The sequence below is a fragment of the Notamacropus eugenii genome, chromosome 3 (assembly GCF_028372415.1).
Source record: "Notamacropus eugenii isolate mMacEug1 chromosome 3, mMacEug1.pri_v2, whole genome shotgun sequence".
Lineage (NCBI taxonomy): Eukaryota > Metazoa > Chordata > Mammalia > Diprotodontia > Macropodidae > Notamacropus > Notamacropus eugenii.
Genome location: NC_092874.1, coordinates 47,915,391 through 47,932,281, shown reverse-complemented (window position 1 = coordinate 47,932,281; position 16,891 = coordinate 47,915,391). Strand labels below are relative to the sequence as shown.

The 16,891-nt window shown below is 37.1% G+C and overlaps 2 protein-coding genes across 3 annotated transcripts in view; one reads left to right on the top strand and one right to left on the bottom strand.

The window, feature by feature from the left end:
• The window catches only part of GATAD1 (GATA zinc finger domain containing 1), a 34,583-nt gene extending 24,576 nt beyond the window's left edge, over window positions 1-10,007 (top strand). The window contains exon 6 of the mRNA XM_072651501.1: window positions 144-10,007. Coding sequence (XP_072507602.1) covers window positions 144-166 — 23 coding nt within the window. The 3' untranslated portion in view covers window positions 167-10,007. The remainder of the gene's footprint in view (window positions 1-143) is intronic.
• PEX1 (peroxisomal biogenesis factor 1) overlaps window positions 2,073-16,891 on the bottom strand; it is a 43,061-nt gene continuing 28,242 nt past the window's right edge. For both annotated transcript variants that reach the window (XM_072651492.1, XM_072651491.1), the window contains 12 exons: window positions 16,630-16,784; window positions 15,301-15,490; window positions 14,911-15,077; window positions 12,857-12,991; window positions 10,936-11,000; window positions 9,862-10,004; window positions 9,664-9,767; window positions 7,661-7,837; window positions 6,384-6,614; window positions 4,487-4,684; window positions 3,943-4,073; window positions 2,073-3,450 (listed from right to left, as the gene is read on the bottom strand). In XM_072651492.1, coding sequence (XP_072507593.1) covers window positions 3,366-3,450; window positions 3,943-4,073; window positions 4,487-4,684; window positions 6,384-6,614; window positions 7,661-7,837; window positions 9,664-9,767; window positions 9,862-10,004; window positions 10,936-11,000; window positions 12,857-12,991; window positions 14,911-15,077; window positions 15,301-15,490; window positions 16,630-16,784 — 1,781 coding nt within the window. In that variant the 3' untranslated portion in view covers window positions 2,073-3,365. The remainder of the gene's footprint in view (window positions 3,451-3,942; window positions 4,074-4,486; window positions 4,685-6,383; window positions 6,615-7,660; window positions 7,838-9,663; window positions 9,768-9,861; window positions 10,005-10,935; window positions 11,001-12,856; window positions 12,992-14,910; window positions 15,078-15,300; window positions 15,491-16,629; window positions 16,785-16,891) is intronic.

Below are 16,891 nucleotides of genomic sequence, written 5' to 3'. Positions count from 1 at the left end.
GTGGTCAAACGGTCCCCTGGACATGGAGAGTATATGGTTACATACAAGTTTCTTTCATTTGTGGAGGTTTTCTGGATAAATAATTTGTTAGGAAAATTCTTCTAACCAATAATTATTTTTCAACTTCTATTGTGTTCTACTAGGGAAAAAAAATGGCGGTCTCTGAAAATAAATGAGAATCACACCTAAGAATGTAAGCAACCCTTATGCTGTATACTTAAAATAAATTTTCAAGGAAACCATTAGCAATATTAACAGCCATTCCTCGATAGACAAATGGTCAGAGAATATGAACAGACACTTCTCCAGGGGAGCAATCCAAGATATCAATAGTCTCATGGAAACATACCCCAAATAACTAATAATTAGAAAAATTCAAATGAAAATATCTCTGAGGTGTCACCTCTCATCTCTCAGACTGACAAAGATGTTTAAAAAAGAAAGGCGGGGGGGGGGGTGACAATTGCAGGAAGGGCTGTGGAGGACAAGGCACATGATAGCCATGCTGGTGGAGATGCGAACTGGTACAGTCATCCTGGAGAGTGATGATGCCCTAATCGTTAACCTGTGACCATCCTCTGACCTAAGCCCTACCACTAGGTTTAGGTGCCAAAGAGATCAAAGGAAAAGATCTCCTGTGTATAAATGTAGGAGATCAAGGAATAGTGTTGTCAAAAATATAAAGAAGTTGGCTGCTGAAACGTTAAAAAAAAAACTGCATAGAAAAGGCCAGAAATAAGTTCAGAAGAAAAGAGACGAGGACAGCTTTAAAACTGTGTTGAATTTAAGATATTTGTATTTTTTAAAAGCAAGTAATACTGGACCACATTTATGATTTCATATATAATTCTTTTTTTCGACTTTGTATATGGAAATTCTTTTTTGGTGCTTAGGTTCACAATAAAACAAAATTTAAAAGAATCAGTATGCTTTAAAGCACAAAATAAAAGGTGATAGCATTCATAAGCACCATCCATACATGGACCACCCTGCGGGGTACATAAGGAATTTGAGTCTGCAAGAGGCTGAGGGACTTAGTAACTTCTGGTAATAGCCCGAGTGTCTGAAACAGGATTCACACTCAGGGCTTTCTGACTCCAAAGACAACACTCTCACGACTGCAGCACCTGTACATTACAGAACTAGGTGGTCTGCGGGCACAGGAGTTAGGAAGGCCTGGATTCAAATCTGCCTCTAACATTTGACTGGCTCTGTAACAATGAAAAAGTCCCTTCTGCTCCAGTCTGACTTTCCTTCTCTATTAAATGAGCTGAACTTGGTGACCCACAGAGTGAGCTTCCACATTCCCCCTTCATCTCCTGAAACCTCAGGACTGTGAGGCAGAGACATAAATGATCCAGGTAAATCATGGGAGGGCTCAGGGTCCCTCTATACCAGAAATTCCTAAAATTTCTAAGGCATAAAATTTCCTAAGATGTGTCAGTCATCTTCACCCACATCTACCTGTCCCTCAGCTGAAGGAAGGTAAAAGACAAACTGACAATCTGACACATGATTATGTCTGCTGTTGGTCCGGTTTTAACCCTGACTGTTTTGTTTGTTTGCTCATAGTATCGGATGCTTTGCAAACCATTTTCCACACATCCTTTGCTCTGTGACTGGATACTCTTTTCTGACTGGAGCCCCTGGGAAGGAGGCCCCTTCATTTGTGCGGATGCCCTAAAATGGCTTGGAGCACTGAGACTAAGTGATTGATGGGCCCAGAGTTCCACATCTGGAATGGGCTCAGAGGGAGGACTTGAACCTAGGCATTCGTAACCCCAAGGCATGCCCTGCACCCACCTGCTAAACTTCCACTCAGTGTGCAGGATCATTATTATCCCCATTTATAGAGATGAGAAAACTTAAGGTTCAGAAAGCTCAAGGGGCAGGGTCTGTGTTTACTTGGCTAGGAAGGTGGGACTGAATGCTGAGTCTTTCAGACTACACATCTGGTTCTCCTTCCACGAGCCTTCACTGCTCTCTTAGCTCGGACTCATGACTTAAAGCCTTAGAAAAGTTGGTTAGAGTTTTTTACCCCCTCAAACCACTTTAACACAGCACACCCAAGGTAATTTTAAAATCTTTTTTAATACTTTCCAATTTCTTCAATTCACCTAACTCTTCACAGACAGTACAATTTGTGAAAAACATTCTTGAACAGAATTCAGAGTAGCACAGAAAACTAAGCCACAAACACTGACATCTTCTTTGAGCAATGGATGATTCCTCCAATGGGGTTCGCCAACAGTCAGTAGAAAATGGAAGGTGGAGATGCTACTGAGCATTGTCCTTCAAAGCTTCAGGATTCATGATACCCCTGGACTTCCTCCAGGTTTGATGGCAGGAGTTCCTGTGGTCCAAGCGAATCCACTTTCCCAATGGGCAGTGAGCCTTGCAGATCAGCCTCTGTAGACTCCCCTAGTCCTGGGCCTCCACTGCCATGCCTACATGTCAAGCTTCTTGAGCTTGTACTTCCCTGGCACTGCTTTCAATAGCAAGGGTCATTTGCATGCTAAGATGAGACCCTGGTCTCCTTGAACGAGGTAGAAATGGGAAGAGGTCCAGGGAAGCCATGGCTGGGCGCATGCCTCATCCCATCAGGTACTGGTGATGACAAGGCAGCGAAAACTAAGGAGGTGGGACAGGATTCTGCATGTTTTCCTCCTCTATGAAAAACCAATGGGGATATTCCTGCTCCTGAATGCTTGAATTTTGTTTCTTTAGCTTTCTTCCTTAACTAGTGTGTGGTGATACTATTTTCAATATTTTAACAGATGTAGGAAAAATGCTTTTTATAGGTCAAACAGAGATCATTAGGTATCTTAGCAAATATTGAAAATTCTACCATTACACAGTTCCAGTTGATATAAATAGTATGGAAATGCCACTTCTGTTATCATGAAAAGAACTTATCATCTGATGAGTATGTAAGATAATGTCATTTATTTCCAAAATAGTCCTCTAAATCATGGAGCAAAACAATGAACACATTTTCATGAGACAGTTGAAGGTGCTGCTATCAATGATTTCCAAAAAATAAGCATAACTACAAATTCTAATGTCTCTTCAGACAAAGGGACAAATAGTTAGATACATCATTCATCCAATATTATTTCATTAAGTGCTTAATACTGGTTTACAGGAAATAAAATGCAGAATGCAATTTTAGAAATAAATTATTCTTCCATATTAAATAGCAAGTAATTCTGGTCACTAAATAACCTCAATATTAACAAATCTGCATTATCTTAACTTGATCTGTTAAGTTAAAGAGAAATTTACAGACACCATTTAAAAAATTTCAGTGCAGTAGCACATCACTTCTAGATTAAAAAAGGAAATGAAATAGTAAAAGTTTACTTTTAAGCTAAAGTTACTTTTTGGCCTGGTCGGAAAGTTGTTCCACTCTGACTTTTCCTCTTCTTTGGATTCTGAAAGTTGTCATAGCTATGGGGAAAAATATATTAGTACTTTTCTAAATGTTAACAATATTAGCACTGATAAAGCTATTAACTGTGTACAGAATCAGTTCTATATTTTACAAGGTAGAGGTGTGAAATTCCAGTCGCAGTTTCAAGTGAGAATGCATAGAAAAGATTTATTTTTATGAAAATGTTCAAGCATTTCAGAATGTGTCTCTTTTTGGGACACATAAACAATTAAGATAAAATAATTCAAAACAACCCCATTTCATCCCATAGGAAAGAATGATTAAAAATCCCATTTCTGATAAATGGTGACTTTAGAGTCTGACCCTTTTCCTATGCTGTTCTACATATACATGTGTATATGAGGCTCGTTTTTTCCTGAATTGGTCTGAAAATACAAATATCAATTATGATTTCTCAAATAAACTGATTATAGAAAGCATTTCAAATAATTAACTAAGGAACTGCTAGAATTGTTCTCTAAGTTCCTAAATCAAAAGTTACCACTTACAGATCAGCAAAATTCTTCCAGTCATCTGGACTAATGGATGGTCTTGTGTTGCTGAGGGCAGTAAGTAAATGAGCCTGGCTAATGGCTAATGCATTCTTAACTGGTCCTGGCTGAGCAACGGGAACATCCTCCTTGAATTAAAAAGAAAGAAAAGACAGTAACAAAAAGCTAAATTAGTAACACAGATATTTCCAAGATGTTATTTCTACTTATCAATTTCTTCAAAAGACTATATATTCATATACTTCAGAACATCACAGAATATTGGAATTATAATACTCTGAAGATCACCTCAATTCCCTTATTTTATATATGAGAAAGCTCCTTTCTCTTAAAATTATATAAAAAGTACTTTGAAAAGTATATGTGAAAAGAGTTAAATGCATGATTAATTTGGTTTATTCATGTGACTATTGCCATTAGCAATCAAATTACAGGAAAGAAATTATTTATGAACTAAGAAACTATGCCCCATTCTTCTATACAAAAGAAAGTAAAACTGAAGCACAAACTCAATATGAATTCTAGACTCTAAAAGCCATACTCCATTTTGGCTCTTGTATCTCTCTTTGATGGCGCTGATCTCTGCCTTCATTTGATCTTTCTGCTCCTGCGTGAGCTCTTGAAAACCTTCTTGGGACGACATCCTGAACATCGGGGGATGTGAAAGCACCTGATCTCTCCCAGTTACTCCAGCAAAATCATGAGAAGTGGAGCTAGGTCCTGATAGGCACTGAGAGCTCTGGAGAAGTAATTGTGGGATGAAGGGGAAAAAAAGATGTAAATAGTTATTGAAGTTTATGATATCTTTCAAGAAAAAAAAAATCTAACCTAAGTCAAGTTGAGTATTTTCACAAACTGAACAGTGTAACTAAGGAGGTTTAAAAATACTTTCTTGCTCTATAGAAAGGGATCAGAGCTTTATCTTGTGTGTGTGGGGGGTGTCTTTGCTATGTAGTCAGTTCACGGGGGACAAATCCCACGTTATCACAGTTTTTTGAAACTTAACCCCTGGGTTACATTAGAGTACAAATGGACCCACACTGCCCAAGCTTTAACTTTACAGTAAATGGTTACAGTAAGGTTCATGTACAGTCCCTACGTAGTAAACAAAAAAAAAAAACAAAAAATCCCTATGGCAATACTTCAATCAATGCTTCCAGTCTCACTGGTAATAAGTGTTCAAGATTTACATTTCCACATAAAACATAACTGGGCACCACTTGAGTGCCACTATCTTTCCAAGAAATTGTATCCAACTGACTTCTCTCTAGGGGAAATGCTAAGTCAGTGCTATTCTAAATGAATTTTTAAAAATGGTTTTTTTTAAACATTTAATCTGAAATTATTTTCGTTCTTTTTAGTAGAAAAGAGGGTACATTTTTTATGCCTTTATCCTTCCTTCTGATACTTGGCTTAAAAATGTTAAAAAAAAAAAAAAAAGGTAGAACTTTCTGACATTATCCTGAGTTGTTCAATCATTCTACACTAAAAAATATGTTACTCTAACAGAATCAGTATTTAAGGAAAGATTATTTTTCTGGAAAATTAAAAAAGAAAGTTGAGGAGAAATAAAGTACAAATCTACACAACAGAGTGTGTTTAGACCACAAAAATGTTAAAAGAGGCATAAAAAGTCAAAACAATTGAGTCTTAAGGACCCAATTAAATTGGCCTTCTGATGTAAGATTCATATTACAAGGAATGACAATTAATCACACAGAATTTTCCTCTCATCATTTAATACTTTACAAAAACAGGTGTATCAATTTACTTGTCTCTCTCTTATTCTTGCTTTTGTATCTCTGGCTGCTTAATGGACAGGGGATTCCATTTTTATTTTAAATCTAATTTTTCACATTGTTCATATTCTTAAGAATCCCCAGAAGAGATAATTTGCCTTTCATTTAGTTTTGCTTTTGAATAAGAACCTGCTAATCTTTGTATCTATTAAAAAAAACCAAAACTGTCTTAGCTCCAAAGTTCAAGAACAAGGGCAGAGATAACAATACTAATTCGACTCTATTTCTTTAAGCAAATCCTCAGGGAACCAAATGAATGACTTGGAAATGTCAATGTTATTCAGACAAAGTCTAAGTCAGTGTTCCATGACTAAGGAAATAAATATTTAAGAAACCACAATTTAAACTCCTAGCAGCTTGAATCTCACCCAGAGGGAGAGGGCTTCTCTTCACAAGCAGTGAAAATGACTAACTAGCACAAACTCAATCAATCCAAAACCAATCACTCAAGCACATGATTAGCTATGTGGAGATGAAGGTGTCCTTCCTCCACAGAGAAGTGGGCCGGTGAGAAGAAATCAATAGCTTAATTTTACACAGATAGAAGCATCTAGTACTTGGAGGAGCCTGTGAGCTCAGTTATGGGGAAGCCACACTGAAACCTGAACATTTAGCACAAAGGATGGCTCCATGAGGTACCAGTTCAGAAGAAGTTCCATTTCCTAGCTCTGACTCATAAGAGCTTCCAAAGTAGAGGCGATACATATTGAACTTCGATTCTTCAGGAAGCAGATCAGACATCTCTAGAGAAACAAGAGACTGTTCAAGGCCACATTCCCCATCTCCAGCTGAATCATCAGAGCCACTGCTATGATTAAGGAAAACCATTGATGACAGACTGAGGTCACTATCAGAACTGGAACCAATATCCTAAAAAATGCACAAAACAAGAAAGACTTGTAACAATTTAAATAATCCCCATTTCTAAAATAACCACCAGTGTAGACATTATAATAAAACAATTAAAATTTAAGGAAATCAAAGCACTTCATATGCTTTCATAATATTTTATAATATCTTCCCCCTGATTCTCAAATACATTTGGAGCATGGGGAAATAAATTAAGAAACTTACCTATCCTCCCCAAACAAGCCCATGGTAAAACTTGTAGATAGTTATACTGATTTTCAATGCTTAATGATTCTACTTTTTGTCACAATGGAATGAAAACTGCATAGTTGGCACTTCTGTTGGGACAGGTGCCGGGGCTTTCACTATGCTGTTAAAAAAGCAATTTATTCACCAAGATTTATTAAGTGCGCAACATGTGCCTGGCACTCAGTGAAGCTATGAACAAAAGGGTGACAGTAATCCCCACCCTTAAGGAGCTTGGATTCTATTGGGGATACAAGTTCATAGACAAATGAATATTCTATTACATACAAGAAAAGCTACATTGTGATTTTCAGGGTGGGTGGGGGAATCACAACGGGGAGGGGAGTATTATCAAGAAAATACCTTTGAGGTAACAACACTTGAACCTTAAAGGGAGCCTTGGGCTCCAAAAGGAGAGAAAGCATTCAAAGGATGGAGGCACAAAGTGTGACAGGGAGTGTCATATGTGGGTGGAAAGTAAGAATATGCTGTGGAATTATCCTGGAAGAAAAATGAGACTGTGAAAGGTTTTTAATGCCAACTAGAAGAGTTTGTATTTTATGCCAACAGTTTCTTGAGAATGGGAAAGATGGATGGAATTATAGCATGAAAAAGGAATAAACTCAAGGTCACAAGAATAAAACTATTTTATGAGGAGATGTTCCCAAATAGGACTTTCTCCCATTAAAAAAAAAAAACAAACCCTTATGTAGTTTTATTAGTGAATGAAGGTTATCCTTTCAATAGTTAAAATCATTCTCATATAAAAGTAACTGTGGATACAAAATGCTGTGCTAGCTTTATCTCCCCATTGACCTTACTTGTGACAAGCCTGCTACACGCCTGCCATGGATGGCCTCAAGCTGAGCATTGTAGAGCAGAGCTTTCAAATCTGCGCCTGTAAATGAGCCAGTCACTGACGCTAAATGCTCAAGGTCTACGTCATCCATCAGAGGCAGAGAACCACTAAGGACTTTTAAAATTTCAAGACGAGATACCTGAAGGGAAAAACATAAGGTAATATAAGAAATGAAAAACTTAACTATTGTCCTAAGCATATTATTTTTTACCCATTTCCTATTTTTCTTGATGGTATCTAGTTACAAATTACAGTTCACCCCAATGTCCCAAGAATTGAAACTGCAGGTGACTCCAAAGAGCATAAGAAGGACAAGTGGTGGGTTTTAAATATATGCTGTGACATCCTGGGAAATTGTATAGCACAAGTGAAGGAGTACTGGTTTGTGAATAAGAGGTCCTGGGTTTGAATCTTAGCTTTGCTACTTTCTCCATGACCCTGATAAATGACTTAATCTCTCAGTCTTGGTTTCCTCATCTGTAACATGAGAAGGCTACACCCAATGCCCTCTAAGGCCCCTTTCAGATCGAAATTTAAGATTCTAGGAATAATGATATATGTAAGAAGTGGCATAAAAGAGATCATCTGAAAAAGTATGACTGGAAAAGGAGGTGGGACAAGTGCTGAACTAAACATTAAAGACTGAGAGGAAATCCTCCAATGCGTGAGGCAGTGATCTGGACAGCTGGAGGTATTTACAGGAACCTGGAATCCTCAATGAGAGTGCAAATCTTAAAAATATATATTTCCTTTTTTAAATGAATTTTTAAGAACTGTCCAACAAGTTTTATAAAAAAAAAAAAATACTTCCTATGTAGTCTACTTTCCTTGCTAACCTTCTCCAAAATAGAAAGGCATAGGTAGGAAAATGAATGAAAATCATAAGTTCTTCTCATGTCAGCATAAATTTCTTTTCTTGAGGAATTGGTCAAATGTCAAATTTACAGTCCTATATTTAACAAGAGTGATGCAAAAGGACATTGAATATCATACAAGTTACACCAATCTGAACTAACTGAAAATGAACTGAGTAATTTGTTTATATCCTTATAACCTTTAGGTTTAAATTGTTACCAGAGTTATATGTTCTTTTTTAAAAGGTCCAAGTCTTTTAAGTTGGTACTTGTCAATTAGAGCAGCTAGGTGATGCAGTGGATAGGGTGCCAGGTCTGGAGTCAGGAGGACCTGAGCCCAAATTTGGCTTCAGACACTTACTAGATGGGTGACCCTGTGCAAGTCACTTCACTTTGTTGGCCTCAGTTTCCTCATCTGGAAAATGAGCTGGAGAAGGAAATAGCAAACCACTCCAGTGTCTGTGCCAAGAAAACCTCAAGTGGGGTCAACTAAGAATGTGAAATCGGAAGATGGAATACAGACAACAGACCCTGAAACTACAAGTAAAAATCTATACATATTTGTTCTAACTAGTCAACAATTCCAGAGTTTTTAGCTTCTTGAGGAAATGGCTGAGTAAAGAGTCTTCACTCCTTCATCAGAATACTTTACTTTGTGGGTAAAGAGGAACACAAAACTTTCAAGGACTTTTTGTTGTCCAGTTGTTTCAGTCTTGTCTGACGCTTAATGACCCTGCGTTAGGGTTTTCTTGGCAAAGATACTGGAGTGCTTTGCCATTTCCTTCTCCAGTGGATCCATTTTGTCTGGCAATGAGAGGCTAAGTGACTCGCCAAGAGTCACAAAGCGAGGAAGGATCTAAGGCTGGATTTGAGCTCAGGTGTTCCTGAATCCAGGCCCAGTACTCTAACCACTGAGCCACCAGCTGCCTCTTGGAGTAGTGTTCTAAACTGCCTTAGAAGTTCTTAGTTGCCTTCTAAAGCCTAGAGTTGATAGTAAGAAAGACAGTCCTCTTAACCAACTGCAAAATTACTGCTATTACCTGATGGGGCTAAAACTCCTAAGGAAACACTATAGACTCTTGGTTTGAGACCATAAATAAGAGATTATCACCTCATCAGGAGGAGGACAATATACACATTTGTCTAGACGACCAGGCCTTAGCAGGGCAGGGTCAATCAAATCAGGTCGACTAGTAGCAGCCAATACATAAACACCTGAAGGAAGGAAAAGAAAAAATTCTCCTTATGATTTGGTAACCTTTTTGTGTGTGGAAAAAAAAGAAATAGGAGCACCGATAATGATTATTACCCTCTAAGCCTTCCACTCCATCTAGCTGAGTCAGTAACTGGTTAACCACGCGGTCAGTGACACCTGTATTATCATGACCTCGTCGAGGAGCAATGGATTCAAATTCATCAAAGAAAAGAATGCAAGGCTTGGCAGCCTGTGCCCTGGAAGACACACAGTTATAATCATCATCGATTCTGAGAAAGTAAGGGTCCTTTTGGTGGTAGTAAAGAACTGGAAATAAAGCAAATGCTCTCTGATCAAGGAATGGCTAGACAAACTGTGATACATGAACATAATGGAATGATGAGTACGAGAAGCATGGGAAGACTTACATGAATGGATGCAAAGTGAAGTAAGCCCAGCCAAGGAAACAACATAACAACATCAGCACAAAGAACAATCATAAAACAATGAAAATGAATGCTGCGAGATCTCAAAGAGCAAGCTTAGCTCCAAAGAAAAGATATGAGGAGATGCCTCCTCTAACTCCTTTGCATGGGAACTGTTTTGGACGATGGGAGCAGGTTCCGCAGGTGTGGAAAATTGCAGACAATGTCAGATTTTGTTTTCTATGTACTGATCAGTTTTGTTGAATGTTTTTCTCTTTTCCATTTTTAACACCTCTATTGAAATAGGGAACGCAAGATACGGGGGTAAATTCAAGCAGCATAAAAATAAAAGATATTAATAAAAATAAAAGTGCAATAGAAATTAATTCTTGAATTCTAGTACCATAAAGTTACCATGGTAGGTAAAATATTTGCAAATAATGATAATTAGAAGTTTAACTTTTTTTCATTTTACCTATGGAAACTCTATGGTTTTGTAGCTTGGTCTACAATATAAACAAAAATTTAGTATATGATAAAAGAAGAATATTGGTCTATCCATGCTTAACTATAAATCCCAATAAAAAATGTCAATTTACAAATAACATCCAATTGAATACAAGGATCTCTGACATCCCAATTAGTTAATAAAACACAGGTTATAAACACAAACTTTATAAAGAATAAGTTATCAAAAAACTCTAATAATGAAAAACTGATATGTTTCTTAACTTAAAATATAACAAATCTGTGGAGAACCAACCTGATAAAAATATCTCGAACAGCCTGTTCACTTGCTCCAATATATTTACTGAGTAGTTCTGGTCCCTATCAGGGAGAATATAATACTATTAGCATTCAAAACAAAGTTATCACTTCCAAATGAAATCTACTTCTGGTTATCAAAAAGCATTCTTAAGAGAATCATCACAGATTTAAAAACCCAATATGAGATAATGGTAAATTCAAAAAATAAGCACAAATTAGTCGGTCTCTCCAATACTAAATGATTATATTCTTTTACCAGCATATTCATACTTAAAAAAATAAATACTTGTAAGATTATAATTTCTTTGCTTTAATGAAGTGATGCCTTTTAGTGTTCTGTCCTGGTATGGAGGTGACCCCGGGCTACTGAAGGCTGTACCACTAGTGTATAAGCCCTAGCAACTCAAGCCAAGGTGGGAAGCCCTCAAACACAGGTCCCATACAGGTCATGGATCTGCAGTCTGAAGATAAACTTAGCTAAGTTCGGAGAAACTTGATTACCAGGTGATGACTACTGGTGGCCACAGCATCTTATAATGGTGTCCATTCCAGGATGGTGGGGCTGTGATTTGCCCTGGTAGAAGGAATACCAAAAGTGATGACACCCTCCAGCCTGCTGGCAGAAGGGCTATATCTCAGCTTCTGTGGCTAAAGAGACTCACCCCATTAGAAAACTCAGGAGACTCCAATTAGTGTGAAGAGACGTGGAACTCTTTGGCTAGCATCTTCATTTACTGATACCAATGTATGTATGTTTTTAAAAGGAAAAGGAAGATAAGATATACTTTTCTCTAAAAGTAAACTTTTAAATTAAAACAGTTTAAACAGTTTAAATTTAAAAGTAAAACAAATGCTTCATTTTGTAAATCGATAATCATTTTATTTTACTTTTAAAACTGGGAGTATTGCTATTAAAAATTATACTTCTTGAATATGAATCAGAAAAAATGATCAATGATGAAAAATAAATTGAACGCGTACAGATGACTGTCATTATTCAACAAAATTATGTAAAACTTAGAATATATAATTCCTCCAAATTTCTGGTATTCTGGACATTATTAATGTAAAATATCTTTTATGTGTAAACATACACACACAGATAAACACAGACACACAAACATTCTCTCTCTGCACTAACTGGCTTAAAACTGCCCTATGACTTGGGGCTACCCTGTAAAAAATATTCTCAATGTAGTCTATGGACAAAGGAAAAGCTGACAATTAAGACCTAGAGCACAAGAAGGGATGTACCTCTCTTTGACAGAAGATAAAGATTTTCACTCTAGAAGTTAGATTAGTTATTTTCATGTAACCTTCCTATTAATAATCCATCCTATAATGCAATTTGTAAGCTTTGGTTGGTGAGATTAAAGGTTCTTCCCTATAAAGGAAGAAGCAAAATCAAAATGCAGTCAATATATGACAAAAGGTAAACTTGGAAAGTACAACATCTCAAAGAAAATGTGCTGAAACTCTGTTGTAATGATAAGTGCAAGTAAGAAAATTGATAACTGAGGAGTCTTTAAAGAGAAAAGTAGAAGGAGGTATTTGCCAGGACTACCCAGGAAGGGTGATACTTGTTGTCTTGGCAGACATATTCCTAAAGGTTAATACATATATTGTCTTTCTGGCATTAATCAGTCTTGTGTAAGCATGGAGTACAAGCCAATTATTTCAGAACCTAAGTAAAAAAGCAATATTAGCACATGTACACACATATACATCCACTACATATATGTCTACATACAGACACATACATTATTCGACTTTTCATTCAGGCAGTCAAAGGGTGTAAAAAGTGAGATAATTTGATCTCTCATAGGAGAATATCATTATAGAGAGAAACTTTCTAAATAGTAAGTCTGACTCCCTGTTTCCCATGTACATGTTATCTTGTACAATATTCACCATACCTTGATACTGATAAAATTCATCCCACTCTCTCGTGCAATTACTCCTGCTATCAATGTTTTTCCTGTTCCAGGAGGACCATACAACAGTATTCCTGTCCTCTGTCGGATAGGCAGGTTTGAAAATAAATCCGGGTACTGCAAAATATGACAAAGAGCTGAATTCTAAAACCGAAATGACCAATCAGCAGTTAAAATGCATTTAAAGAAAAAAAATTCTTCCATAAGAAATGATGAACAGGAAGACTTCAGAGAGGCCTGGAAAGACTTATGTGATCTGATGCTGAGCGAAAGAAGCAGAACCAGAAGAACTTTGTGCACAGCAATGACCACAGTGTGCGAGAGTTTTTCTGGTAGACTTGGATCTTCACAGCAATGCAAAGACATTATAAAAAAAAATTCCCAATGTAGCAGATCGTGTGTGTGTGTGTGTGTGTGTGTGTGTATTATGTTTTAGTCTGCTATATGATTTCAAATTCCATTTATTTTAGTTCTCCTACACAGCATGACTATAATGAAAATGTATTCAATAGAAACATATGTGTAGATCCTATATAAAACTGTATGCCATTTTGGGGAGGGAGGGAGGTATTGGGGGGTTGGTAGAGGAGAAAAAAAAATCTAAGTTTTATGGTAGTGATTGTAGAGCATTAAAAATAAATAAAATGAATATATTAAAAAAAAAAAGAAAAAAAATTCTTCAGATTCAGTCCAAACCGTGCCATTGTTAAATCTCACAAGTGATACCACTTGTTTAAATGCAAAAGTACAGCAACAGTAAGGTATTTATATTGGGAGGGTAAAGTTCTTAATGAAGCTGACAAACAATAAAATATTTTCTACATACAAAAACATAGGAAAATTACACTAGCTAGCAGCATTTGCTACACAAGAATTAGAACAGTTCAGTTAACATCTTCCATCTCACCCTCTTCCTTTTCTTTGCAGGTTACATACAGCACACGTGAAAACAAAACAGCATTTAGGAAAAAAATCACTATAACATTTGCTGGACTGTAAAGTCTGTAAGGGCAAGGCTGCTATCTTAGCACAGTTATTTTTACATTTCTCCATGCCAGGTCAAATACCAATGCAGTGCCTTCTGCATAACAAGTACTTAGTAAATGGGTGTTCATGAATATTATGCCCTCTCCCCTTGTTCATTGGTTTTGCTTTTGTCACATCCTAAAAGATATCAACTCAGCCATTGGTGCAGTGGTTAGAGCTTGGCCTGGAGTCTAGAAGATCTGAGTTCAAATTTGACCTCAGATATTTACTAGCTGTATGACCCTGAACAAGTCACTTAGCCTTTATTTGCCTCAGTTTCCTCATCTGTAAAATGGGGATAACCTGCCTCCCAGGGTTGTTGTGAAGATTCATTTGTTAAGTACTCAGCACAGAGCCTGGGACATAAGAGGTACTTTATAAATGTGAGCTATCCTCCTCCTCCTCCTTTCTCCATGACTGTCACAGTCTTCTGGCACCTGGGTTCTGAGCCCTGTTGACAATCCCTTTAGTCAGTGCTTGGCAACAGTAATCATTCAATCCTAGTGGATATTTGCCGCCCCCGATCGGCAATCGCAGTAGCTGCTGTCTGGAGGTCACCTCCTGTGCCCCTTCTTCCCTAGGTTCTGGCCTCTCTGTTCAGATACGTGGTCTTTGCTACTTCAGCTTCTGAGTCTCTGCTCCCTTCAACCCTGTGACTTTCCTAGATTCTGCTGTCTTAGCTCTGAACGGCCGACCGGCACAAACTTATCCTGACCACGCTTCCTACCTATTCTGGCTGGTGTCAATTCCCTTAGATTCCAAATCTGGCTTAACCTGTTGAACTGCCATCAAACTCACACATCTCCCAGCTATCAGTCTGTGTCCTCCTACTTTCTGCAAGTCTGAGTGCTGACAGTTCTATGTGCTGAAGAGAACTGAAATGGAGAACGTCTGCCTACAAGAAAGCCTTCTTCTGAAATACTAGTTTATTCAAACTCCTAGAAGCAAAGTCAAAATCATTACTTTGTAATTCTTCTGGAAGTTACTTCTTCAATTAAAAAAAAAAATACCTTGGCTGGTAACTGGATGGTATCCATGAGAATCTGCCGAACTTCATGTAAGCCACCGATTTTGTCCCAGCCTACATCTTTAGGCTTATGCAGATTTACATTTCGCAGAGATGTTGGAGTAAAGCCTTTGAGACCTTTTTGAAAGTCTAATGTTTTTAAAAGTAATCCTGTTTTAAAAATAACAAACAAAATAGTTCTGGCACTTTGATATTGAACAAAATGAATTTCTAATACACTGTACTTGTCTTAGTTCATAGTGCTATTTAATCAAATGCCTCCTTAACAAATAAAAGAAAAACAATTAATTCTTGATTTGGGCTAACTGCAAATGCATTTCTATATGAAGGAAAGTACAATCCTCAACTACAGATTTTTGCCAATAAAACATACCCTCCTTTGTGCATACATTCCGGCTGGAGATACAGGCATGGACTGCTCGATCCACAAGCATTGTGAAATCTCTAGCTACAAAACCTTCAGTTTCTTTTGCAATACAACGCAGGTCAAGATCAATGAATTTATCTACATCACAGTTAAGTTTATTCTTTATTACACAATGCAGAATTTCCTGTCTTTGTTCCTGGGAGGCAGAGGGAAACATAATTAGAATTCATAATTTTAACCAAATCTAAATGTTTCACACATCATTTTAAAGAAAATTCAGCGTGATAAAACTAACAGTTATTTATACTCCTTAAAAAAACTGTCTTAATAAACCAAATGGAAGCATGAACACAATACACTTCTTTTGTGGGTCTTGAAATGTCATTCCAAAAGATAGATGGGGAAATTAATATATTGATTATTACAAATCTAGTATACATGAGCAAAGGTAAAATTTCATATTCTCAATCAAAGTTACTTAGTAATCTATGTTTTAGTCTGTGCTGATTTGTATTACTAAAACATACTAATGTTTTATAGGCCTAAAACCCACCAAGCCTAGGGAAAATCAAGATGATGACAAAAATTTAAATAAAAATTTAAAATCCAGTTGATGGTACAGCAACATTCATCTGATGGTTCACTGTGATGATTCTGAAGTCAAATGGGTAATACAGGTTGGGGAAAAAGTTTTAGGCTGATAAAACTTTAAAAAGAAAATTATTTACATTGCTGTTTTTCACCCAGCTGCCCCACCTCATCCCCACACTCCACTCCCTGCCCCTGAAAAGGAACATTCTCTTTTTATGATAAGCAGTTCCTTTGGCAATCATATAGATAATTAGCATGCTGAGTTTTTCTAAATACACTTCTTTCCTTATGCTCGATTTGGCTTGCGGTAAATCCAAACACAACTGCCCCTTATTAGCCTGTGGGCTTCCCTACTTTCTAATTCCATGTCCAGAGGAGTTTCTATGAGACCAATTTTATACACTGTTATCTAGAAATCAAGAGAACTTTTCATGGGACTATCTTGGGACATTTTACATAATCTCAATTACAGGCAGGGAGCCTATGTGGGAGAGTACAAAAAACACTGCCCTGACAATCAGGCAAGCTCATTGGGCCTGCTCCCAAAACTCTTTTATACAAAGAAGGGAGGTGTTCAAAAGAGGCTTATTTTGGAAAACGTTCCCAGCCACAGGTAGACTGAATCCTTAAAATCACACAACTCATTTTTCAATTTGTTTTGTAAAGCAGAATACAAGACTGTTAATTTTTCTACCCAGAGACAGACACAAAGAGTTTAACCACTTCTTTCCCAAGTACTGTTACCTGATCTGGAGCATTTATGGGCTGGAAGCTCTGAAAAACATGGATTCCTTGTGCAGAAACAAGTAAAGGGTGCAGAGAGTGCTGAGTCTGGCTTGTGGCAATCAGAGCAATCAAACTTCCCATGGCAATAATCTCCTTGATCATGTCTCTCAAAGCTAAATATAAGCAATATTTCTCTATTAGTATAAAAAGCTTAACAGAGATCAAAAAAATCTCCTAAGTAAAATGCACTCCATATGCTTTTAAAGTTATAATCGTCCAC